Genomic DNA, 27,907 nt, shown 5'->3' on the forward strand with positions numbered 1-27,907 from the left:
TGTCTTTTATGGTGATCCGAGCAAGTACAGGGCATCCGATAACGGCTTTTAAATTGGTGGTCTCTCTGACTATTTTTGCTTCTTTTTTTATTTCACCGGATACGAATTTCATAGCGTTGTGAATCACATTAAGCGCGTAACACATCGCAAGTAAATTAAACTTTCCACACGGAAGTTACATTTTGACCGTGATTCCTTGATATTTATACACATCCGAATTGAAGCGCACATAATTGTTAATAAATTTTGATAATCGTCTCATGTGTAATTACTAATTTATAATAATCAAAATTAATATGTTTCCATTACATTTTTTTAAATATCGAATTTTTAATAATATTTCAACAATGGCTTTTATATACGACATAGAATTTTTGAAGTTCAATATACAAAGATAAACGTGTATACAGCATCCAGATACAAACTTTCGTTTTGTGCCGTTTTCAAATTAAACGGTTTATAGAAGCGGAATATTTCAACGACAAATAAATATTACAGCAACAATAAAACAATTTAACAATTTTCTCGAGTCCATGCGCTGATGTGAATATCCTCACGGGAGAAAGAATTAATTCTCGCGAGATATCTGACGAAATTGTCATCAGGCTTGGTGGCGAATGTAACAAACTACAAGTTATTTTTCTCCGAGAAATTGGTAATTTAGGTCAGAGCGTCGCAATATTGCGCGAGCACGGAAGTAAAATCGCTCTTAAGTATCGCTCCGTTTAATCATTAGAGATGAGAGAAAGAGCCTCGCGTGAGTTTAAACTTCGTAACGGCATCTGCATCCTAGAAACGAACAGATGCTTTCGGTTGATGATAGAAAATAAGCCAAAGAAAGAAGTAGCAACAACTATCGAGAATAGAGAGAGTCTGAATATCTCACTATGATGAACTGCAATTTTGTTAAAACTGAAATTTTTATTATTTTTTAAAATTTAAATATAATTTCTATATATTTCTGTATAGCTTGCATCTCTGTAGTTATTATTTTTTCCTTATTTTAAATTTTATTTTGTACCTTTCTTTTATATGATTCAATATAGCTTTTAAATAGCTTTTTCATTTTTAGTCTTGTCAAAGTCATTATCACTTCCTGTATGTACAATTAACCTCACTGAATTGTTGATGGGTTTTTTTTGCATCGTTCTTTTATGACTCGGCTCAGAACCAGTTTGGGCTGTTATGAATGCGCGAAATGCGGTTACATTTGCATCGAGCGCGATTGAAAAGGTGTCGAAGAGACACGAGATAACGAAATATATCAGCTCTCTCACGTGTCGCGATCGGTATACGAAGAGATTACGCGATGTCTCATTTTTACACGTTGGACGTAGGCCGACTTTCTCAGGGACGGGCGTAAATCGCGACGCATCCTCGTGAGATATGGAACATGATTCCAGTCCCGACGCTTTATCATTTTAAAAATGCAGTTGTGACGAGAGAGTGCTTTTTTATGACGACGTGTAACAACGTGCAACTTTACTGGAACCACAATCACAGATTATATATGCGGCAAAACTACCGACCAATTTAATAAAATAGGAAATGTAAAGGGAAAGCGTAAATAAAAAGAAGCAAAGTCACCCAACAAATATTATCTTATCCAGGCCATGTGTGGCCATGATGTTATAACATTTATATAATTTATGGTGAATATAATTTTTATATTTTATATTGCAAGCCCCCCACCTTCCCATTCGAGCTATTTGTGACAGCACATTAACGCTTATAATAAATCGTGAATGTCTTATCAAAATGATTGAAACGTATTGTTGTCACAGACACTTAGTTAATTTACATTAATTAATCATGGAAGATATCTAATCCCACTACTTATCGTTGATCTTTAATAGAACAAGAATCGTTAATCTGATTTTTTTATCATTAATTAATTTTAACTATCCTACTGCGTATTATTCCCTGTCAGATATACATGATCGATATCTGAAACAGCGATCAAAACGCGGAATTTAATTTAGATTAAAGCTTGCATGGAAAAAACGCTTCGTTGACATGTATTTTAGTATATCAATAATCGAATAAGATTATCGTCGACGATAGCAAATCTCATCGCGGCTCGGCCCTGCATTTGCACCGGCATTATTCCGACGACGGAGACTATTAGAAAGTCGAGCCGTGTGTTACGAATGCGGCGAAACACACGGGGCCTCCGAGCGGTGAATTTCATAACGAATGGCAGCTCGGGAAAACGGATTCGCGTCGTTGCTACGAAATCGTTCGCACTTCTGGAGTAAAAAGAGAAATAAAATCATAGAGGGAAATATGTGCTCGCTCGTGCTGTATTTTTCGTTCGCCGACTTTACTTGCTCACACGTTTTTATTTAATATGTCGTTGTCGTTTTTCGAAAAGCTGGTGCGTGATAAAGTCGAAAAAAACGAAAAGTTGCGACGAAGAAGATAAGGAATTAATTTCTATCTATTTGCTTGTGTGCAAATATAATGGGAAATATTTTTACAAAATCCATTTTAAACGTCGATCTAAATATTTATTTATAAATACGGGGATACGCGTCAAATTAAATTTTAAATTATTGTTTACCATTAAAAATATTAGAGCTTAATTTCGATTGATTTTTCTTAAAGCTAACAATAAGACGAAAAATTTCTATTAGTATTGCTAATTGCTACTAAAAATATTTGCGACGACTGTTTTATTCGCAACAATTGGTTTCACGAGTTCCAAGAAGAAAAACAAGACCACTTGTATACAGGGTATGTGTAGTAATCGAATAATAACGATGGATGACGTCATCGGTAACAAACGGCACGTTCATTTGACAGCGCGTGAATTTTACGTTTACCGGTGCGCGGCTATAAATATAAATGAGAACGTCGATGAAATTTTTCTCTGCAGTTGATTAACTGGCAACATTTGCGTAGGGAAACGCGAAACTTATGACGTCAATCATGATGTTATCGCGAATGTAAAACTCGCATTAAATTTTTTACTTCTTTCTGGCAACGTGCCAAGAAAAATTTAGGAGGAAAGTGTGAACTTTTGTGAATATGATGAACGCGCACAAAAATACAATAGACTCTCGTTTTTCATATTATATCTGAACAATAGCCGATAACTGCTAACGACTAACGGTACCTGCTCGATCGTTTTGCAATTTCTTGCGAAAATATTGAAAGTCGAACCGAGTAAATCTTGGATCGATTATAAGTCTCGTTGTTTTACTAATAAGTATGAAGTAATTTAGTTTTTGCAGCACTTTTAGAAATTTCTATTATATTAAAATTATAATTTTTTGTTTAAATCTAAAGATTTTTTTATGTTCTATATTGTTTCTTACGCTGGCAATTTATTTTTCCCGATTGACATGTTGATCATAGATTTTGCCAGCAAAAAACAAGATGAAAATTCTCAATATAATGTTAATTATATGCAAGAATGATAAACGATTTAGTCAATTAAGAAGCACGGGAAACTGTTCGAGGTCGAAGGTACCACAAGATGACGTTGATTGTACGAGTTAACTGACCGGTAATTAATCTAAACACTATCATTATCGCGCTCTCGCGAGCGATAATTCGCGCCATCCGCAGAGTGTAAATCACGATAGCACTATAAAATTGCAGTAGGGCGTGCATATACATTGTCTATTCCGTCGTCTAGCTTTGTTTTGCAAAGCGTTCATTAAACCTGGCCACGACCCAGACTCTGTATCTTTCCTTGCATCTCGCGAATGCTTGGCAACCGATACCTCGATCGAGAGACGGCACGTCGAGAATAAGGCGCCAAACAACGCAACAGCTGCTGTTTGTTACTGTTGCTTAATAGTCAAGCAGCCAGGTTTGTTGATGGGATGGCTATATACCTGCAACGCGAACAAGTTTACTGCTGCTGTGACGCGAGCGCATTTTTGCGTCGTGATGCAGTTATTCTTGAGATTTAATCTGTTTTCCATTCTCGTCGCCGTTATTTTTTAAATGTGCGCGAGAAATGGATTTTTTCTCGTGACCCGATATTTAGTTTGACACAAGATTTTTCTTTTTTTATTAATCTTTTGATATAACGAAGAAATGCGAACTAAAATTCTATTTAACATTTATATTTTTTGAAATCAAGTAGAATTTTAAATTATTATATTTTAGTTGTGATTGTTAAATTAATTAAAATTATATTGTATAAGTATATCTTTGGATCGGTGTTTTTTTGTGAAACATCGTATATATAAAGAATTTCAGATTTGTTATATATTTTTTCACTTGCCAATTCTTGATGTTTAATTTCGCATTTGATTTTCATTTAACGAAAATATCTCATGGTAAAAATTTCTGAATAATTCGAATAATCAGACAACAAAAAATTGAGTAAGTTTCTATGGATTAAATTCTAAAAAAAAAGCATACGGATATTAAAACCTTAGTCTTTCTTCCGGACATTATCTGACAAATGAAAAAGGAAAGCGAATAGCAGTAACTTTATTATGTCTTGTAATACATTCACTTTTCGCTCGCGGCGAATCGTTTATTTTGCACACGGAAGTTACGGTTAAACGTCGTCGATTAGTAAGATAGAAAGCGAATCAGCGATTAATAGCAATGATTATCTATCTAATAATATTCGATGAACTGTCAAAGAGATTAAAAGATTGTCGTTTAGCAAATAACAGAATTGATACAACATGAGAGGTGATATCACGAGAGTGATAAATATTAAACGTGAGAAATTGTTGTATAAGCATATTAAATTTTTTACTTTATTATTGATAGCAGTATAATTTAACACTGATCTTTGAACTTTTGTATCGTAAAAATAATAAGAAATTGCAATTTAATATATAGCGTTAAAATAACATTGAATATTTCTTTAATTATAGTTTATGCTACTATACTTTATATTTAACACCAATAATTACTAATTTATTATAATTAAATATTATATTGATTATACAACAAGTAATATTAGAAGTAATTAATATTAGTTTTTTTATATTAGTTTAATCAATGTTATATGTAAAAAATATTATTTAAAAAAATATAAATATTTTTATACATTATTTAATATATATTTTTTATTAAAATACATATATTTAAAAAATATTTAAAAGAATATATTTCATGTAATAAAAATACATACATTAAATATATTTTTTAAATAATATTCTCTACACATAACATTGATTGTATATTAAAAATTATATTAAAAACTATATTGATTATATTTAAAAATTAATAATAAAATTGTATATCTTTTGAATTATATTGTAGCTAAAAAATACAATATTTTTCTTTGTGATGAAAACGATAATTTTCGTTTTTTTTTTTCCTTTCTTTTTTGTAAAGTATCAGAAAAAACCAAATATTAGATCATATTGTGCTTCAAAATAGGATATTTAACGTATTGAAAATATATGAAATTGTTTTTAATTTTTTTATATACTTATAGCAATATTATAACGCACAGTCAAATTATGCTTTGTTTACAATTTATGAATTTGTAATTACCGCATAATGATTATCGCGATTTGCGTACCATAAAACGCAGTTGGAAAATTAATCACTGTGTTTAATTGCGATTTCAATTTAATGGCCTACTTCATCAATGAAGGTCGTGATTTCGATGGGTGGGCTTAAATTAATGGAATGAATATACATAGAGTCATCCGCCGGAAATCGCGCACGCCAAATAAGTCGATCACCTCAAAGAATCGCTCGCTGCAGATGGTATTACGGATCGATAAAGCGCGTCGGTTAACAATACCTATACTGATTATGAGACGTGCGTTTAAATTTACACAGCGATGTCGACATACGTGCTACGAATACGTTTATTTCAAATTATATTGTCCTTTGAGTATGATCACTATATCAAAAGGATTAGGAATAGAGCTTTGAAAAATTCTATCAAAAAATTACGAAATACTATAATTTTTAACTTTTTGATTTTTCAAATTAAAATTATTTTGTTATTTAAAAAAATTGCTATTAATTTAATAAATTTTTAATTTTTATTATGTTTTTGTTATGTTAATTAATAATTAATGTTAAAAGTTAATGTTAATAATTAATGTTAATAATTAATAGGGCGTTTATATTTTTCATTTTAAGAATTTAATTAATTAACTGACTATCTGTGAACTTTATTCATTTATATAATGATGTAATTAACTTAATTTAGTTATTACGTTTAATCTTGTGAAACATTTTCTAGAAAATATATAAGATAATTATTGTAGCGCTAGAACTAAAAGTTCACGTCTCTCATAGGGTGTAGAAAAAATATTTGATTTACTGGAAGAGTCCAATGGCGAAATAGTTTCATTAATGATATTTTTCTTCAACCTTCGTAGAATCTCCCGATGCAAACAGAAAAGTGTTGTTTTGACCTCGTTTGCCAGTTTCTTCCTGAATTAATTGAACTGGTGTCGATTAGGCGGAAGCTAAGATGTCCTTGGTTGATGTTGTTTTTCGAAGCGGAAATTTGTATTTTCACTAAGAAAAAAATGCACTGACAATACGCGATTTGAATAATTTATTTTCTTTCTTTGTTTATTTGTATTTAATGATTCTGCTGCGCCCAACAATTCTGCTTGTACGAGAATTTATTCTATAAAAAAGTTGCTTCTGCATTTAACACCGTTACCGTGTCGCTTGATATATTAATATATAATATAATAATACAATACATATATATAATATATTTAATATAAGTATATAATAATATGTATACATAAGAGAAGAGAATATTTCATTAAATATTTATTTTATACGTGTATGTACTGTACATATTACCTTTTTCAAGTCTTGTCTCGAAGTATTCGGGAAATATTTATTTGTTTATAATTTATAATTATTAAAAAAGAGTAATGTACACGTGGATGATCAAAAACATTTGAATGAATTGTGATTTACATTATATATATATAAATGACATTGACGTATTTACATAAAATGTAGATTGTATAAATCAAGTTTCCAATGTAAGAAAATCTTTGGTATCTCCGTGAGAATAAAATTCCCTGTTCACGTTTCTCGTTTATCTCCTTTTCTTCCGTTTACGATAATTCCGCTTAATTTGTAAGACGATAACACGAAGAGTACATTGCACGCCTGACGTACCGTTTGCAACAGAATTTCCTCGTCACTTTGAGTCACGGTGGATAATCAACAAGGAATCCTGTGCTAGTATTATTTAAGAGCTATTAGAATGTTAATTGTAGACGAAGAATTGTTCGATGGATGAGAGAATAATAGCTATATAAGAATACATTGTATTCTAGCATTAAAATTGATTGATCAGGAAGCAATTTAATAATATTATATGTTGTGAACTTGAAATGTTTACATCGTAAAATATTCTGTAAAAATGTTATTATTTCTTCTATATAGTTAATTATTTTCTCTTTATTGTACTACCTCTATCTATTTTTTAATTTTTTCCAATTTTTATTAATTTTTTAAATGAAAATTTCTTATATATATATATATATTTAAATTTCTATAGTAATATTTTGTATCATCTCATATTCTATTTGTATCAGCCATTCGTTATTAAGCTATTTATTTCAAAATTAAAAGTTTTTATATCATATATGATATGAGATACTCCAATCATCTTTCCTTCGTAAAACGATGGACATTTCAAACAGCATTTCCGCGACAGTACCATACGGTACATTATGTCGATTACATTATACGGGCGCGGTTACGTCATAAAGTAACGCGGTTGACGGTATACGAAGCGGCACAAATCGAGTTTATCCTTTGCGAATTCTCGAAGCTCCGCCTCGTTAAAACAACGCCAACAGCCGGCGGAATTTCCGTCTCGGCGGGCAATGTTGTTCCGAACAACTCGATTGCTCCACACACACACACACACACACACACGCACACACATGCTCTCTCTTTCTCTTTCTCTTCCTAAAGTTCGTCTTCTGGTGACAGAGTTTGACGTATATATTGATCCGTCGTCGTTGAGGACGACAGAGTTTCATCTTTGCGGTTCCGGAGTGATCGTTAAACGAGTCGGACAACGAAGGGGAAGAACGTCTCCCCATGTTGTTGCTCGATGGGAAACACTGTATTTGCTTTGCTGACTCGTTAGCGAGAAACGAGGGGAAACCCTCGTCTTCGTTTTAATCGAATTTTTTTCGTATATACCAGTGACGAATTTGAAATCTCAAAAGTACATGACGATGTGCAACTAATGACATTTATCCTTATGAAGATATTTCCCATCATATTGTTCAAACATAAACTATTTATCTTTTCGATATGATAGTCATAGTAATTAAACATACGATAACATATTCAAAACAATGATGAAGAAACGGATAACGGACACGCAATAATACGAGCTACTCACAAAGTATATATAATAAAACATGATAACATCGATATCAATTGATTCACGCGCTATAAAGGAACATTAAGGAAGCTGTAATTATTAAAAAAAAAAAAAAAAAAAAAAAAAAACATAACCGTATAATAGTGGCATTATCGCTCCCGTCTATCGTCGGATGCGCGTAGGTATTATCTCGTGCACGATGAGAATATATTGTTTATCGTCTATAAATCTGACGAGAAACTCCTTTAAGTTTTCTCTCGGAAAATAATAACGCGCGTCTGGAATAATAAAAGATTTTTTGCGATTGCCCGTATTTGCGGAACAAACGTGCATAATGAAATCTCGTAAAATGTTGAATTTTACTTTGGACTCGCACGTTCAATTCAGATTCACGAGACGATACGCGATGTGTTGCGAAAGCAAATCACTTTGGCACGATGCCCCAGTCTTGCCAATTTAGCGACGCGGATGCTTATGAAATATGGTAATAGGAAAATAAAGTCAATCCGCGCGTAAAACTTTGCGATAGAATGGCGTATTTATTACATAGTTGAATGAATAAATACACATGCTCACCAGTTGCGTTATTTTATACGCTTCGATAAGAATTGAAAAACGTGTAATTTCGAAAAATCCAATCTCAACATTCTCTTCCTCTCTCTAAGCGATGCATTTTAACGATACGATTATTCTACTTTGATTATACATCCAGAATTTATATATATTTTCTCGAAAAAAAAAAAAAATAAATTAAAATTGTCCGTCAATTTTAAACACTACACACATATGAGTAAAGCGTTTCCCAATATTATTTCGCTTCCTCCTTTTGGTATAAATGACGTGTCACGCATCTCTCATCGAAACGAGCGATTACATCGCGTCGCGTTACGAAATAATTCCCGTGCGATTCTGCTCAAGCAATTGGCTTAAATCTAATTGCGATTATCCATCGTTTCACGTCGCTCAATTAATATCCTCGGACAGTGAGTCGTCTTGGCGATTGCCTCACACCAGGTATGACCATAGGAAAAATTTCCACGATTATTGCGTATATTTGATAACGATAAAGCACGGCGAGTCATCCGGGGAATACAGCGGACGTAGGTGATCGCAGGAAATGTTGAAATGTGATACGCGCGTTTGTATGTCACCTTTCTCCCTTTCGATGGAAGTCTAAAAATTCCATCGCGTGTAGACGAAGCGCCTGGGTTTTTTTATCAGTCGTTGTGCGTGATCCTGGTCACGTAGTATGCGACGCGACCGATTCGTAGCTCAACAAATTGCTCACTGTTGAACGTGTACCGTCTGTTACTACTCAACAGTGGCGAATTATCGTGTATACACAAGAGCACATTTGATGAAAATGAAAAGAAAAGTGCAATATTTATGAATTATAATTTTTTTTTTTTTTTTACCAGCAAATAAAAATATGTACGACTAGAAATTATCAAGATTATATTCTATTTGCTCTTTTTTAGCATCAATACAGTAGATGTAATGTAGATTGGCATCAACCTATCTTTTATCTGTTATTTATTATCTCCACATGCGAATAAAATTATATGAAGTTGGAAAAATTTCAACAGAGAGAACGCCTGCGAAAATATCGCTTTGTCGCTTACGTTGTACACATTTGTTTGCAGTTGCCTACTTTTAGGCGTCGCGTCGTTCAATTGCGACAATCGAAATAAGATAAATGAAAAAGTATTTTTATTTATTTTTTTTTTTTTTTTTTTTATACGCCGATCGAGATTTGCATTATCTAGATTTATTGTAGTTTTCTGTAATGGATATTAGTATTTAATTTTTTATTATTATTCAATTTATATTGCTACGTACAATTTTATCAAATTATGCGACCTTAATAAGAGAAAATTTTTAAGAAATTTTGGATCCGCAGATTTTGTGCAAAAAATTTTTACGAAGTAAATAGCACTTTGAAAAAAATATCGTAAATTTCCGGCTCTTCAAAAGGATCGAAACAGTTTGAATTTATGTATCAGCAAATAAATATTTTCGAACGCCGATTGCGTTTTAATCGTCGTGTTTTCGTTTCAAATCTGGTCGATTGGAAGACTTGGCCTTCGCGGTTTTATTATTTATATCTTCGATGGTCGGGAATTCGCAACAGCGGTTAATTGTCAGTTTCTCGACTCCCACACCGATTTTCACGAATGAATTACGCGATATTTCATCGCGCGTGTAAGAGGTACGTTCTCGGCAAACATCTTGGCGGCAACTTTCAATTCCTGCTGCGAAAAATCGCGAACATTACCCACGCGACAACGTGAAGTATTACGCAAATATTTGTTTTTTGGCGAAGTAATGCGGTGAACGTGAAAGCGGCGAGCGTGTAAACAAGAATCATCGCGAAATTGTGCCAAAGCTATTTATACCTGTCCACCTATATTAATCTAGATCGGTGAAAATGTCGCACACGTTAGGTCTGCTAATTAAATATCGTTTCGCTAATTTATTTTATTCCTACTCGAAATGTATTGCGCGATAATATTAATTTTGCTGGCCTTCAGATTGTTTCGATGACTAATTATTGGCACATCGTGCGACCAATTCAGTAACGCAATTTACATTGTCGAATTGCATTGTCGAATAAAAATAGCTTTTTGTATATAAATCATAGAGTTTATGTAACTTTTTGCGGATTAAAACGAAATCTAAAGTACAACGTTATATTGTATGTTGTTTTTGGATCGCTTCCGTATTCAAATATACATCATGTAAAGTTCTGACATTTGTATATTTTCCAAAACATAAAATATTTTCTCCATTTCGTTCGATGTGTACGTGAGCATCTTATATTACTCGGTGCTCTCGTGTTTTGCTACCGAGTTGTTACTGAGAAGCTAAATATTGCATTAGCGCTAAGTGCTAAGACGACTATAATTCTGAAAGTGTTCTTAATTTTTTGCACAAATTTACTGTTTGAAAGAATTGAAATTTTCATCACTTCATTATCAGTAAATAATTTATGTCTTTGTCTAGTTTAGAGAGAGATAATACATTTCTTTTCACGTTTTTTGCTCGTAATGTAATTATATTGGCGAAAGACAGAAAAATCTGACAGTTGATGCTCGAATTATACAGTAATTTGATTAAGATTTTTTTTTTATCAAAGATTGATAAAAATATGCATTTCTTATTTATTCCTTTTTGTATAATATCTTTAGAAACAATTATCTTAAATTACAATTATCTTAAATTACAATTTTAAAAAAAGAAAAAAATAATTTCATTTTATAAATTAAAAATTAGTCCAAGTTTAGCATGAATGAAAAATTTACATTAATTATAAGACTTTTGTAAGTTACAATTCATTGAGAGAAATTTGTGTGTGCAAATATACGTTGTTTCGCGGAGAGAGTGAATTTCCTGGCATTTAATTATAATTGAGAGACACTGTTTCGTCCCCAGTAACGAGCAAACTCTCTAGGCCGTGTCAATGTAATCAAATTAAAATGTCGGATGCAATTAGCGTAGGCAGAGACATAGCACCTCCCATGAACGCACGCAAGTGCACGCAGTTACTACTTGGCTCAAATTGACCGAATCGAGTGCAGTCACCATCGTTCAAAGTGTAACTGCATTTTCGTGATTCGCACGCACTGCGTGCGGATAATACACGTTCCTTTCTTCCTCAGGAATAAAGCTTAACAAAGCTGCATGTGCATCCAATGGAATGTTGCACTGCTATAGTTGGATCGATTCTTAGATCTTTCTTGCGATTATAATTTAATTTACATATGCCTCATTATTAATAACTGCGAGTTTTCTTTTGACGGTAAATGCTTTTTACGCAATCCATGCTTATTTTTAATTTAAAAAAAGTTTACAATTTTTGCGTATGCTGTTGAAATTTTTATTTAAATAATAATGTTATTACGCTGAAGCAAATATTTGAGAGAAAATAACGTCGCGGTATTAATGTGCATATTATTACGTATTATTACATATACTTTGAATATATAACAAAAAAGGGAAAATTTCGAATTATTAGGTAATTTAGTAAAATGTGTACAAAGAAATGGAAATTTGCTTTTTAAACAAATTAAAATTAATTAAAATTTAAAAAACGTGTTATACTTATAATTGCATGTTCGTATAGTACAAATTAAAATATCAAGCATGTAAAGTCGTTTATAATTTCGTTTGAATTTCACGAGAAGTTAAACTTTCAAAAATATTCTACGTGGAAAATTGTTTCTTTAGGAAAAAAACTTTTTACTTTTTACGCATACGCGAGCTTATTTCTTTTTTTATTTAATTATAATTTAATTTTTTTTAAGCTCTGCTGCGCATGTAGATTGCATGTGTTCTCACCATCCTTGTTTTGGATTGTTTGTTGCATCTCAGGTCCAGGCGAATGTCCCAGGATGTCACCACTTCGAAATCAACGGAGAACCTCACAATGTCTTATTACAGGTACGCAAAACACACACATTCACCGTCATTTTATTTCATTTTCCTTGGACATGGACAATATGAGCTAATTTTGTAAGTATATGTACCTATGTGAGTAGATAGTTCTAAGTAAATAGTTGTGATTCAATTATTGTCGTTGATATTCAGATTGTAGTATAGTTACGGATTTTTTTTACATATAAGAGAAATATAAATTGTACATAAAAATATTGTAAACTAAAAAAATGTATATTTCAAAATTTTCTCTAAAATAAAAAAAAAGTAATTACTAAATATATAAAAAATTATTAATGACTTTTTCGAGAACATTTTTTTTCATCCACGGTAGACCAACAATAAAAAATGTAACGGTGATAATACTGATATACGCGTCTCTTGATATTCTGTTAAAGTACGTTTTTGGAAAGTAATAATTGTAACATTTTTAAATACATGCTCTCCAAATATCGACCGATAAATGGTTTTAGAGGAAGTCCATCGGAATATTTCAACGAATTTGAGAAATGAGTCATTGCTATGACATAATACAAGTTCATTCACCACGACTGTTTCATTCATGTTCGTTTTCATTGTTTCCCTTTTTCTTTCACGAGACGTTACGCTGTCGTGTTATTTAGATTTATTCGCAGAAATTTCAGTGGATTTTATCTTTGTCGGCCACGCGTCCGCAGACTACTCGACTTATGGAGGTAATTCGCACGATTCGCATGGTTCGTTGCATCGTGAAATTGCGTGAATCGCGTTTTGTTATGGCTCAGCAAAATTGCCTTTACACTTGAATATTTTACAAATAGTGCCGCGCCAAACTATTAGCGTCTACCTATCTACCTACGTATACTTTCCACAATACGTTCTATGAGAATAAGACGAATGGATTCTCTAAACTTTATTTTCGAATATATTAACGATTTGATTTCATATTTCAGCAACATAAATTGTAAATAGAAATGTCCTTTTATTACATATATACATACAATACTTTATGCGTTTGTTTTCATTGCTCTAAATTCTTTTAGGATGTTTTAAATTATTGTAATTTGCAAGTATATATTACATATAATATATACAAACAAGTTTTAAAAATAAACAATGTATTATTTTGTGACAATAACAAGAAATTTATTTCTTTTTTAATTTTGGGACAGAGTGCCTGCATCTCGATTTATTTATTTTTGTTTTATTCTATCTCTTTCAATATATTTCTGCAAATTTCTCTTTGCTTAATCAAATTTGTTGCGCAACGAACTCGGTAAACGAGAGTGAAGTTAATTAATCACGATCACGTTTACTCTATTACAGGAGCAAGAGTCGTAGCGTGGATCATGGATTTACAGCACCTTTCGATTTGGATTCTTTGCGAAACAAGGTCGAAGGACGCTTCGAATCTGTGGATAAACTCGTGAAAGGTAAGCATATGTTATATTTTTTTTTTTTTATAATTGAACCAGACAAGTACGCCGGTTTTCTACATAAACCTTACCGGATTACATATGTCATATGTTATTCCATTTAACTATACAAGTGTTACTATACTGACGGAATCATTTTGGCAAAGACATCAAAGATATCGATTAATTTTTCTTTAAATAAATTACAAGTTAACTAGATTTTTTTCTAGAAAAAATATACCTAAACTTGAAAGTTTATAATGGTCTAGAATATCTAGATCGTATTTTATCTACCGTATAATTTTTATTACACGGTGGATTTAATATTAAGCAGCTTGCGACAGCTTTTTATTATCTTCGAGCGATATATCACCTCATGAAATATGCTTTTCATAATAAATTCAAGTCAATATGCCGCTCTATCGAAAAGATCGCATTTAATAAAATGCGATATCCGTCAATGTCACATATGGAAGATTCGCGCGTTTAATGATCCGCGACAGATCTAGTGCTCAGATCTAGAAGTTCCAAGCAAAAATTGGGCGAATTGGAGAGACTGACCATGATGGTCACGTGTTCTAGACCAAACGAAGGTCTCCGGGAATTCGGGCTGTTTCGGGCTGCGTGCAACCTTACTCGAGCGAGTTACATTGGCTTACTTTCTCAAAGTGGCACAAGTGCCACGTGTGATCGATCGCCCTATCCCGCGTGTACTTCGAATTAACGCGTTACCAGCGCCGACGCGTAACAGGGAACCTAATGAATACTAATTGACGTGCGGGATTAAGGATAAAGTGGTATGGTAATTAATGAAACAGCGTTTCAACGAACGGTACGTCCTAATCTGGCCGTGAGAGATTAAAATTATGGACAAATGACAAAACACAGGTGTGTAAGTTGTTCCCTATAGGTAATTTTTAATCGGAATGAATAATTCAGGAACATGAAATTTAATTATTTATTTAATGTAATCAGGAATGGAGAATACATACATATATATTAAATACTTAATCTTTGAAAGCATCTCTAATGATCATTTATCGAAGTATGTACTTTTTACTAGTCAACGTTGCACAATCATTATGTGAGAAAAATGTAAAAAAATGCGACTTTGTAATAATTTATTTATATAGCATTACAGTTTATCTAAGTTTATCTAACAATAAAGTATATTAAGATATTTATGATATTTATTTGATTTATTTATAATATTATATTTACATTTAGAGTGGCGTGTAGATAAATTTGTGCGTTTCGAATCAACTCATTGTGCTACGCTCTATTTCTCGTACATGAAATTGTCAGGAAAATTTAGATTCTGTCTCGATGGCCCCACAAGCAGTTTATTAAATCCGTTTCAAGCATGCGAATAACCCAGATACCAGTGCGAAACATTTAAATTATTCACCGTGCATATGCGCACGCGCGGACGTGGCTTTAATAGGAGCCGAGGGTTCGCCAAGAGGGACAATTGTTTCCAACTATCGCTAGAAATTTATCTCATTATCTATGCCAGCCGTTTGCGGAATTGCACGTCTGAGAAATAATTTAGTCGGCAGTCTAGTTTTCCGCGCTTAAAGTACTAATACATTGTGATCCCAACCATATTGTTTGATAAATCTTGGAGAATAATTTTTATCGTATAAATTTATTATTATTATGGAATATTTTATTTCCAGATCAACTATATTAATCCGATTAGCAATTCAAAGTAAACCAGCTATTATTAAATATTTCATGTTACATTAACCGTATAATCTTGTTAATACTTTAATGTTATAATATCGACTATATATTTAATAATAATATTTAAGTCAATTATATAGGCAAAAATTGTCCTGTAAGGGAAAAAAATTGAGAAAAAGTCGAGAGAAGCGATATTGCGAGCGCGACGCAAGCTGTCGATTACATTGACGTTTTTATTGGAATCGTCTCTGGGAGTATGTATATACACATGTGTGCAACTATTTACATTGTAACGACACTGGTTGCGCATATGCTGTATAAACATTTATTTGCGATTATGTCGTGCATGAATATCAAGCCCACGGACAAGGCTATGAAAGTTTCTTGGAAACCGGAACGACAAAGGAATAAACTGACGGAAATTTATTCGTATTAACAAACACATTTGTCGTGATTAACAAACACATTCGCCGAATAATATAGTCCTAACCTTGACCTAAACGCATTTAAATAATCCATTTCGTTTTTTTTCCTTTAGCTTTCAAACAGCAGGATCTGTTTTATGACTAGATGAAATATGCATATATCGGATTTGATTACTTTTAACAGTTTTGAAACGGCATTGCTAAAGTAATAATTTAATTATTCAATATTATTCAATATCATTAACATGTTGATCTAATTATTTAAATATTTCTATTTTAATGAGAATATAATTTGATATTTAAGACTAAAATATTTTAATCACTCTAGGCAAAATATCCTTATATAATAAAAATATGGAAGATGCGAAAAATGTTTCAGACAACAAAAAAAAAAAAAAAAAAAATATATGTATAACTACTCATTGCAAATTTATACTTTTTCTTAAAAATAATTATATGTTTCTTTTACCAATTAATTTCTCTCATTATTTTGTGCATAAAAATATTGAGATACGATAATTGAAAAATAAATAGTTTATGAAATATTTTATATTATCATATTCACATTAAATATTTCGTAATTTATGTAAAATTATGTCAAATTAAAATATAAAATATATCTTGTAAATTATTCAACTTTTGAATATCATATTCTTATATAACTTTTTATGCAGAAATTTATTATTGCAAGAAAACGGTTTATATAAAAAAATTAGATTGACTTTCACATAACCTTGGCACATATGCAAAGTCAAATTAATATTTCTATCTTTTTTCTTTCTCAAACCAAACAACTTTTGTCTTGAAAAATTTTTCCTTATTTTCCATATTTTCAGAGATATTTGTTCAGAGCGATTATATGTATAAAATATAAATTATTAGTTTAATGTAGACTTATATAGTTATGTATGACACTTTAGCTTGTAAAATTGTAAAGTTGTTATTACAAATTGTCTCGTAAGATTATTAAATATTATTCGTGTATGAAGTTAAAAGTAATACAAAATTTGTTTGTTTCTTGTTTTCTCATATTGTCATTACAGTTCAATAGGTTATTTAGCACGTGTAATAACTGATATATTGAACGGCTCAAAAGCTGTTATCTAAAAGTTTATTTATAAAACATTAAGGTCTTATTATTTGTTACATAATATATATAATCACTGTATTATAGTTACATTTGATAAGAAAATTTGATTAATTGATAAAAATAGGATCATTATTTGAAGTATTTTATTATCTCATAATCTATATTTAACTATTGATAGACTATCATTTATGATTTATGCAATTCATTGCGATAGTAATACTATTTAAATATCAATTTGCAAGAATAGTGCGAAGTCGTTCGGTCATTTCGCAATATAATTGATCTGATCGATTCTATCTGAGAAGTCATTCGAGAATAAATCTCTCGATCAATTACGCGATTTATCGGTGCCGAGAAGCGCAATCGAATAGTCCCGCCAAGAGTGACGTCAACGTGATCCATCATGGCGATCAGCTGCGCGGAATTATCCGAGTCGCCACCGTGGTTTATCATCGTATTCGTAAATTGTGAAGTGTTCGTTGTTGTGTACCGGTCATCATCGGCATCGCTTGGACTTAGACAATTAGTTACATCGCGATCGTTCCTCTCGCACGTCGATCGGCGACACGGGATGAGTTTTCCTGAGTATGCGTGTGTTTATTAATCATTCACGTGATCTTGTTTGACCTTTCGCATAGTTTCAGCCGCGCGCGCGGATGACGATTATACTGCGCTCGTCTGGAAGTCGTGAGATCATCGTAAGCAACCGATGTCAAAACTCTTATCTTTTTCATTATCATTTTTGTGCGATAAGTGTCACTTTTTAAGTCACTTACCGATTCTTTTCGCGCAGTGCCGTTTTTTATTATATTATTCGTGTAATTTTATTCACTTAAGTAGTTTGCAATTCTATAAATAGGCAACATGTATAATCATAAATGTATAATGACAACTGTGTGGTTCTAATTAACCTTCAAAACTTTGAATGAATCATTGAGTCCAACGAGGAAACAAGAGATTTTTAAATTATACAGATTTATTATTAAAATTATTAAATTCTCTATTCAGTTAATGATTTAGTAAAAAAATATGTTCATATAATTTTTAAACATTTTTTTATATAATTTTATATTTAAAGTACACTTTATAAATTGTGAAATTTTCTTTTGTATTATTTTTGCACTCAACAACTAGTTAATTATAAAATATATGAAAGTAGTAAAATTGAAAAAAGAAAGTAAGAGAAAGATGTTTTATCTACACTCAAAATAAATATAAAAATGTAAGAAAGAATATAAATATATAAGAATATAGATATAAATTTTTCGATTTTGATAAATCCGAATCAATTTAAACCAAAAAAGATTAATAAAATTTCGGAGTGAAAATTTTCACTTTTTTTATTTTGCGTAGATTTAGCCTTTTGAATGAGAAAGTTTTCATACAGTTTTTTTTTCATCGTAAAGTATGTGAGGTTTTTGCATACCTTGTCACCGCGCTGGTGACAAGGTCGACTGTATTCCAGGAAGAAAAAGTATTCTTTGTTTAACATTTTGATTGTCAACCCACGCAAGATTCAAAGTTCTTAACAAAACGATATCTCATATTTATTCAAAGTTAATTTTATTATACATATATTTGCATATACATATGTACATATGTTAATTTTAAGAAAAATATATTAGGTTTTTTATATATTATACAGGGTGTTCGAAATAAAATAATACTCCTGAATAATTCATAAATAGTAGGTGTCAGAAAATAATTGTTCAAATAAAAATGAATTTGGGAACAAGCTAGGTATAATATCATTACCACCCCATCATTTCATATTTCATACATCTGTTTTCAGTTTCTTTTTTTAATGGAAATACTGTAATTTTTTTATATAAATTGATTTCTCGTAAAATTTGATGTAAAAAGTTAGAAAGATAGGATAGTTAAAAATTGAATAGCTGACGTAAAATTATGTCAAATTAAAGTATAAAATATCTCGTAAACTATTTAATTTTGGGTCATATAACTTTTACGACGAATATTGCAAGGAATCGATTTATATAAAAAATTAGGATAGTGCATTTAAGAAATTGAGTCAGATAGGTGTACGTCGAAATATGAGGTGGTAGCATCATATCTAGTTTGCTCTCAAATTCTACACTTTTATTTAAACAATTCTTTCCTAACACTTCTTTGTGAGTTATTCAGATATTTTATTTCGGACGCTCTCTATATATCATATATATTTTTGCTATTTAAAATATATAATACAATGTAATATTTAATGTATGAAATATTTAAATTTATTTTTTTATTTATTATTTGAATTATATTAATATATTAATGTATTAAATGTATTAGATATTGAGAGAGATAACTTTGAGTGTAGATAAAATTTGCGAGAAGGCGAATAACTCAATAATTTGCCACTTATCTGCAAGATAGACTTTGTTTCCGACAACTGATATCTATCAATTACGAAAACGAAACACGTATATTATTCCATTGGCCAATCGAGGCATATTAAACGAAATATTAAGCGCACTTACGCAAGCGGTTCGAGTGACAGTTCCGGTAATCCTAAAAAAAAAAGGCGAGAATGTTCCAGAGATGTTGATGACGATGGAATTTAACGTTCCGGTTATGACAGACTCGCAGTGGGAATATGCGGACTTTTATGAGCCGAGCAACATTCATATTTACGAGAAGGAGTTCCACGACTATGTTGTATATTATGTGGTACAAGAAGATTCACAGTTCTACTTAAGCAGTTTGCAGAACCTTTCAAGTACAGGTATTCGAAAAATGCAGGAAATATCTAGCGAAAAATACTTTTAAAATGATTATGGGACATACGGGATGTTCCACGCATTACTACTGTGTTTCCCGTGTTTGTCCGTGCAATAAAAGTTTAGTTAACGTAAATAGAAAAATTCGAAAAGTTAAAGTTTAGTACTTTAACTTTTCGAATTTTTCTACTTTCAAGATAATCTTTGGTAAATTTTGTCTTATCTTTTAACTTATAAAAATATAAATGTTTTTTTTATTTAATAAACAAGTACGAAAAAATACTTTATTTTGATATTTTAAATAATAATATTTGATGAATTATTTGCTATTTGATTAGACAGTTTTGTCAAATTCATCATATTATATAAATAGAAAGAATTAAAATTTTATTTTTAATATTTAATTTTTATTTATTTTTAATTTTTTTAACATATGCGTTTTGGTAGCAATGGAGATGAAAAATACATATATATAAATATATATATATATATATATATATATATATATATATATATATATATATATATATATATATATATATTTCAATATATGTAACAAATGTAAAGATGATAATTAAGAAAGAAAGACATGAAAGAATATATATATATATATATATATATATATATTTATATACATATATAGCGGCAGTATGTAAATTAAATAATAATTTTAAATTAGAAATTTCTTTCAAGATAAAATATACCGCATTTATAAAGAATGAAAGCTTTTTAAGAAGGATTATTAAAAAGTTCTTTTGGTTTACATATGTCCCATTTCTGTCAATCGCTTCAATCAATATTAATTATTTTCACACGTGTGAATTGAAATTATATTTGCGCCGTCTGCGTAGAAAGAGAGAGACATGCAATAAAATATGCAAATCTGTAAGTGTCAAGTCCATACGTCCTATCGTCAAACCGGATAAAATAACATTCCATAGTCATCCCAAAGCTTATTACGCAATAGCAGGAATTGAATACTAGTTGAAATTGAGTAAAGTGTCTGAATCATTTATCGAAGGCCACGGAGAAAAACAAATCTTTTAGATTGCTCTTGTCACACGATTCTTCGTTACTCTTGTCACGTTTACTTGTGAAACACAATGAAGAAAATGTATTATTCTTCACGATCGTCGCGAAGAATAATAGGAAACACGGCCATTTAATTATGATATGTGAGTAATCTGACATTGCCGGTTTTTAATAGCTCTTGTAATTATACTAATTACATGCTCGCAAAGTACTGTGTGGGAAACATACACATCCTGAATTTATTTTTAAAAAATAATTCCTTTAGTTTTAAAATCTCTATCTGAAGCTCTATATATCTTATTTTAATAAGAATATAGTTTAACATGTATACATAAGTATATAACAAAAATAAAAATGCATTAGATTTATTGTTCATATTTACTTTTTTTTTTATTTTTATTAGTATTATATTTATAGGGTAATGTTTATATATTAAATCAAGAGAATACACTTAATTCCGTTTATTTTTTAGAAAATGATAAAATAAATTTTGAAAAGCAATATAAACAGCAGTAGTATTATACTCTGTTATCTTTTTATCACGCATATTCTGGTCATGATGCTCTGATATTGAACTGAGTATTTAAATTGACAATGATTAACCGCGTTTGTCTGGCGCGTAGCAAGCTCACCCCCTGAAATGACTTTTGCGCGAACTGACACGTGTTTGTCGCTTCGTTTATCATTGAGTCGCTGCGATGCACCGGCGTTGAGTAATGCAATCAGATATGCGGACCACAAAAATTAAATTTAACCGATACACTCTTATCTTTGTAAATATGTTGAACAACTCATTATCTTGTGTTTCGCAGTTATTTTTTCCCTTCTCTTGTGAGCGTATATCGATATCGATGATTGGCTCTGACACGTCAAGACTCGAGAAAAAAATTGTCATTCTTCTTGCCAAGAAAAAATTTAATTTTTATAACAACGTGTATCTTTTTCATGTTGTTATTATTATTATTTTATATTATAATTAAGCATTTTGCCAAAATGTACTCGTTATATTTTTTTTGACTTTGTGTATTATCACAGTATACTAATAATAAATCAATGGTACAGTAATTATCTAAAAATTATCTGAACTTGCTGGGAAAATAATATAAACAGGTGTTTGTTATATCTTTCCTTTAATATTTTTAATCTCAATATCGAATAATAACTTAAAGTAATCTGAATTTCAAGATTTTGGTAAAATTATCAAGTGTATTCTTATAAAATAAAGTGATTTTTAAAAATAAATTGATAATTTTAACCTTAAAAGAGAGGGAGAGACATATTTATGATAGAGGTATGTACGCAGCTCTAACTAGTCAAGATAAATGCATATATTACATCTAGAGACACTTTGTTTATCAACACGTTGTTCAAGGATGTAACGTGATTATATCTGCCTTTTATGCACAGATTCCGATAACGAGAGCAAAGATGGTTCAACGACGCAGGAGAAGAAGCACGGTCGTGTCTCGCAGCCCATCAACACCATTGCCTACGCGGTAAGTGTCTATATATACGTACATGTATGTTAAGCGCTATAATTGAGTGCATATTAAGCTTTGGTATGCAACCATGCACCATTTCAACGAGCAATCGAGTGTCGAGACAAGATGATTAGATGCCAAGGAGAGCAAATGTAACCTTTGCTCGAATGAATAAATGACTCGTTTTACTCTTTTAGTATACGAATATGTAGCTTAACGTAATTGTTTCCATTTCAAAGAAAGATATTCACGAGTCAGAGCGACTTTAATGTATTATATAGGTATTGCAGTTACAAAAGTTTAATATAAAATAAATATAAAAATGAAATAAAATAAAAAGTCACATAAAAAGATTATTTAAATATTTACAATAAGGTCGATAACACCCAAACGTGAATAAAAATTAAAGTAGCAAGGTAGAATAACAAGTTGCGTAATATCATAAATCTTTTGAAGAATACAATCTTCTTTACGTAAGCTAAAATTTCCTAGTACTTTTTGGAAGCGTTATGTGATTATGAAGGCAATTGCATAATTTTCCGAAAATTTTTTTACGTCTCTTACGTTGATAAAATCGTTTTGTTTGAAGGAATATTTTTTTCTTGCTAAATATGTAAAAATGACGTAGCGTGGAACTCGTGCAGATTTTTGCGTTTATCTGTTTCAAAAGAAGCTGTAGAAAATGTAAAACGAGAGAATCCGGGGTTAACCGCACCCATCATTCGCGCGCCTTCGATTATCAACCGCAGTGGTTATCAGCACGCGTGTTTCTCGACACAAGATACTTCGGCATGAATTCCAATTACTTGGTGCCTGGAGCCGGCGCACTCACAGACTCGTTAGCGAAATAGTTTCTTCCTCGTGGATCGTGTTCGTGGCGAAAGATCACCCCTCGCCCCGAGTTCGCAGGGACTGTGGACATCCGGTATACGTTCTCTCGGAACTTTGTAGACGCGGGACGACACGAGATACTAACTTGTGCGCATCGCTCGAATTCTAGAACGATGTATATACATGCAAAGATCGCGATTCCCGAGACGACACACGTTTACAAGCTGGAACACCTCTCTTGGGTCGAATAAGTACATAAGCTTGAGTTTCGATTCTCGAACCTTTCCGTTTCTGATACGTCTGATGTTTGGTCTGATCTTTAATTTTTATTTTAAAGGACGTGAGTCTCGATTATTTCTTCTACCTCGCGTTTTTATTTTTTCTTCGCTGTTTGCGCGATAATTATGTTAAATTTTACATTGTTGTATTTATCCACTATGTTACTATCATGACGATTGTCGATTTTGCGCAAGATATATAAGTCTCCAGGGAAATTTCTCGATCGAACAACGCTCTAGAAAGAAAGCATCTTTTTCTCTTCTTCTATCTTTCTCCTCTCATCTAATTCTAATCTTTTTCTAATGTGGCGCTTGTGAGAGGCTCGCTCCAGGGAACCGGAAGTCTGCGCGACATTCATCCGCGGAGGAAATGAAGTTGCTGCACAAACTGCACTTCCTGATTCCCTTCGGAATGGATAGCGCGAAGTGGAACTCCGTGAGACCGGTCTAGCTTGATGCCATGATGCACATTCCATTCCATTCCCTTTCAACTTCAATGGAAATTCTGCTTTTCTTCTGAAGTGATGAACGAAATATTATTAATGATTTAATTTGATTGGAACGCAATTAAAGAACTGTATGTTATCAGCATTTCGAAATAAATTCTGCAAAAACTTAATTAATTATCATATCTATAACAGTAAATATATACGCAATTGTTCAAATATACATTTTGTTCAATTTGCTCTCTATCGATTCAACTGATGATGATTATCTCTAAATACAGTTGGTATTTCATATCGATGAAATTAGTATCATAATTGCATACTTTAATTTTTATGATAATTAGCATAAATTAATATAATAATGGAAAATAAAAATATTTTGGAACTTTTACGAAAGAAAGTTTAACTTTTGAGAACAAAATATATTTAGAATCATTTAAAAATTAATGATTTCTATATTATATAATACATACATAATATCATACGCTTTTCGTGAGCAACGTTAATGCTAATCTTGGTGGGTCATCATTATCCGCCAGTCTTGGTACTTGCTGACGTTATCCTGTTTGACGGCAGCGGAATCACTAACGTCGTAACATAATCCTTGTGTTCTGATAATCACGGTGGCTGCAATCCCTGCTCTGTTAGAACCCAGCTTATGTCGCCTATTTCGGCTCCCTTGTATCCTGTTGATCGATTAACGTCTGTAATCTGACAATCGCTCTTATCTTCCTCGAGCTAGCGACCTTAATGACGCTCTCGTACATGTTAAACAACAACACTTTCCAAGTTTACGCTTATCATTTTATCAATTTTCAAGCGAACATCTAAAAGTTAGTTTGCCTTTGTATTAATGTTACTACAATTTTGAGTTACGATAAGATTAATATAGAAAATTAGCTGCGGAGAGAAATCACCTAAAGAGTTTGTAGACGTATTAGTTCTTCTGCTTAACTTATCAAAGTAAATTTTCTAAGCAAATTTTCTTACTCGAAAGTTAGATGATAATTTTTAATTGGAACTTTTTAATCAAAATTAACGTAACTCAGCACAGTAAAATATATTGAAACGTGAATGATAAAAATCTAAAAGATCTAATAGAAATATTTTATCTTATTTTGGCTTAATTAATTATCCTAAAATTCATAGCTTATAATGCATTATATATAAGCGAGATAAAATGAAAAAAGTTTAATAGTTACAAAATATTAATTTTGGCAAAATATTGATGCTAAAATTAATTGTCGTATAAAAAATTACTATTTGATTACGAATGCAGAAATGCAAAGTAAATTCATTGGCGGCAGACTGTCCAGTAATCTTCTAACTGTAAACACACGCGAACGGACGCATGAGATCGGCGAGCGTATAAAAAAATAGAGGAGAAAAAGAGAGAAAGTTAAAATGAGAGGAGTAGAAAAATAGAGGCACACGAAGATGAGCTTCTCCCGCGCGAGAGATCTTTTGTGGTCTGGCAGTTCTCGTTCAACGAAAACGATGATGAAGATTATAAAGCCGCGGTTAAAAGACGCGGAAGCTGAAACAATGGCCATCTCTCGCTCGCCTTCCTGCTTTTCGCGGTTTTAGAAAGCACCTTTCCTCTATCTCGTCTCCCTTTTTTCTTTGTCTTTCTCGGCAGCTTCATCACTGCGATTTTCGCTTTTTGCCCGTAATCGATCTCTCGTTTCCTCTTCCCGCCTCCACCTACGCGTCTAATCTCTACCAGAGGAATGGCCGCTTTTTTTGGTTGGTTGCACTATTACTAATGGGAGCCAAACTAAAGGAGAGGTTTATCTATCGCTCGCTAATATCGATTTTTCTATACTTATTTGAAATAAAAAATGTCAAAAGTAAAATGTTAAAAAAGTTACATATTTTATTTTATCGTTTGAAAAATAATTTATTAAATAGGCATTTTTTGTTAAATAAAAAATATTTAATGATAAATAATGAAAAATTTGGATAAAAGATCGATCAAATGTTTCAAAGAAAAATTGGTTTTTAATCAATTATTTGTTTTTTATAAGTTATAGATAATCAGCATAAAAATTATAGAAATGACAAATTGTTATTTCGAATAATCTCAGATAGAGTTTATTTGATTAATAAAAATTCCTTCGTTGTCTAACTAATAATTAAATTTTGTTAAAATGTGCGAATAAAATGTAAATAAAAAAGAAATTGGAGACTATTAAATGAACGTTTTCCGAAATATTTTTAAGAACTAATAAAATGTTACGCCAAGAAAGAACACGTTAAAAAATCATTCTCATTTAAGACAATAAAGAAAATAGTACACTGCCATATAATGTATATATACCTAAGTTTGCTTTAAAAATTATAAATTTCAAACGCTTTAGAAATAAATAGTTTAATTGTTCAAACGCGAGTAGCTTAAGCTTCGGGGAATTTCGCTGAAAAATGATAATAGCGAGGCAAGATTCCCGTGTCATAGCATCTAATGGAATTACGAGAGCACTAGGGAAGCGGTAGACAACGCGCAATTGGAGGAGGGAGAGGAGGGTTGAAGTGTCGCGGAATAATTAACGAATTTCCCGGCGGGACATAAATCGCGTTTTAAGCGTCGGAAACCCTATTTTCCGCCAATGTTCGTAGAAAATGGCAACTTTCCGACCGCAGGTGAGATTAGCGTCCGTTCGCGCGGGAAGAGACGAGCTTTTTAATTGATTTATGCCGACCTTTTTCCCGGCGCTATTGTTCAAGGAGAAAGCGATCGCGACAAATAGCCCGATTAGTCCGCGCAACAGTATTACATCGCTCGTGTACAGGTCGTTGCACACGAATTTGCATAAGAGACATACGAGCGAGCGTGACCTCCGTAGCCGCACAACAAGGCTCTTTTTCCGGGAATTCAATTATTCTGTCGTTCGATACTCTCTCTCGAACGCGTTTCTGTCAGCTTATGTAAATGAGGCTGATGGCCTCATGTGCACTATCACGGACATGTATATGTGAGAAAATGCATAAAAGGCTCAGATGCACCTAGTAACAGAGATTTTGATCAAATGATTCTCTCATTCGCATCTCGAGTATCTATGTATATATATTTAAATACATTCCCGCGAATCTACGTCATTGATAGAAAAGTGGTAGAGATAAAAGAGAATTTTTTTTTTTTTTTTTTTTTTTAGAAATCAATAATTAAATAAATATTTAGAAATTTTTTGGGGAATATTTTATATATATTTCATTAGAAATACCGCAGACATTTTGTCCGGCGCACAATAACAAATCTATTCTAAATTCATCATTTTACATCTGTCGACTATCCATTTTAATTATTATTCGATTAAAAGCATCGAATTAGCTTTGTAAAATGCGACAAAAAAATGATTTTTCCGTTGCTTGCACGAAATGCACAAAAATAACGTTAGACACGCGAAGAAAATAATTCCTTGGAAGAATCACGTTTTCTATTTAGATGTTTAATGACATGTTTGCCTTTTTAATTACAGGTGGGCGACAGAGACACACTTACGTCAGTGGCGGCGCGATTCGATACGACGCCGTCTGAGCTGAGTAAATTGAACAGGCTCGGAAGTACTTTCATTTATTCCGGTCAGCAATTATGGGTCCCGACTAAAGGAGAAGGACGCCCAGGAGGCGGATCGACCGCCGACGCACCCAGCCCTGATCCTTGTCACGATCATGAATCCCAGGATGACTTACCACCTGAAGAGAAAGGTGAGCATCATTTTATTCAGTCTTCCCTGTTGGAGTATTATAGCTTGTTTATTCAATTT

At 31.9% G+C, this 27,907-nt stretch overlaps 1 protein-coding gene and 1 long non-coding RNA gene across 14 annotated transcripts in view; one reads left to right on the plus strand and one right to left on the minus strand.

Annotated features, from left to right (window-relative positions):
- The window catches only part of Mtd (TLD domain-containing protein mustard), a 131,240-nt gene that overhangs the window by 68,407 nt on the left and 34,926 nt on the right, over nucleotides 1–27,907 (plus strand). For 7 of the 13 annotated variants that reach the window (XM_072888357.1, XM_072888355.1, XM_072888351.1 and 4 more), the window contains 4 exons: nucleotides 12,692–12,760; nucleotides 14,060–14,166; nucleotides 22,515–22,603; nucleotides 27,620–27,848. In XM_072888357.1, the coding sequence (XP_072744458.1) occupies nucleotides 12,692–12,760; nucleotides 14,060–14,166; nucleotides 22,515–22,603; nucleotides 27,620–27,848 (494 nt within the window). Of the gene's footprint in view, nucleotides 1–12,691; nucleotides 12,761–14,059; nucleotides 14,167–17,592; nucleotides 18,048–19,731; nucleotides 20,081–22,514; nucleotides 22,604–27,619; nucleotides 27,849–27,907 lie in introns of those variants that run through there. The other 6 variants (XM_072888360.1, XM_072888356.1, XM_072888350.1 and 3 more) reach the window with 4 other exon arrangements.
- LOC140663850 (uncharacterized) lies at nucleotides 22,225–27,781 on the minus strand. Its single transcript, XR_012046347.1, has 3 exons — nucleotides 27,643–27,781; nucleotides 24,617–24,829; nucleotides 22,225–24,213 (listed from the first exon to the last, which is right to left on the minus strand). It is a non-coding gene; the product is annotated as an uncharacterized lncRNA (long non-coding RNA).

This window comes from Anoplolepis gracilipes, chromosome 3, assembly GCF_047496725.1.
Source record: "Anoplolepis gracilipes chromosome 3, ASM4749672v1, whole genome shotgun sequence".
Taxonomy (NCBI): domain Eukaryota; kingdom Metazoa; phylum Arthropoda; class Insecta; order Hymenoptera; family Formicidae; genus Anoplolepis; species Anoplolepis gracilipes.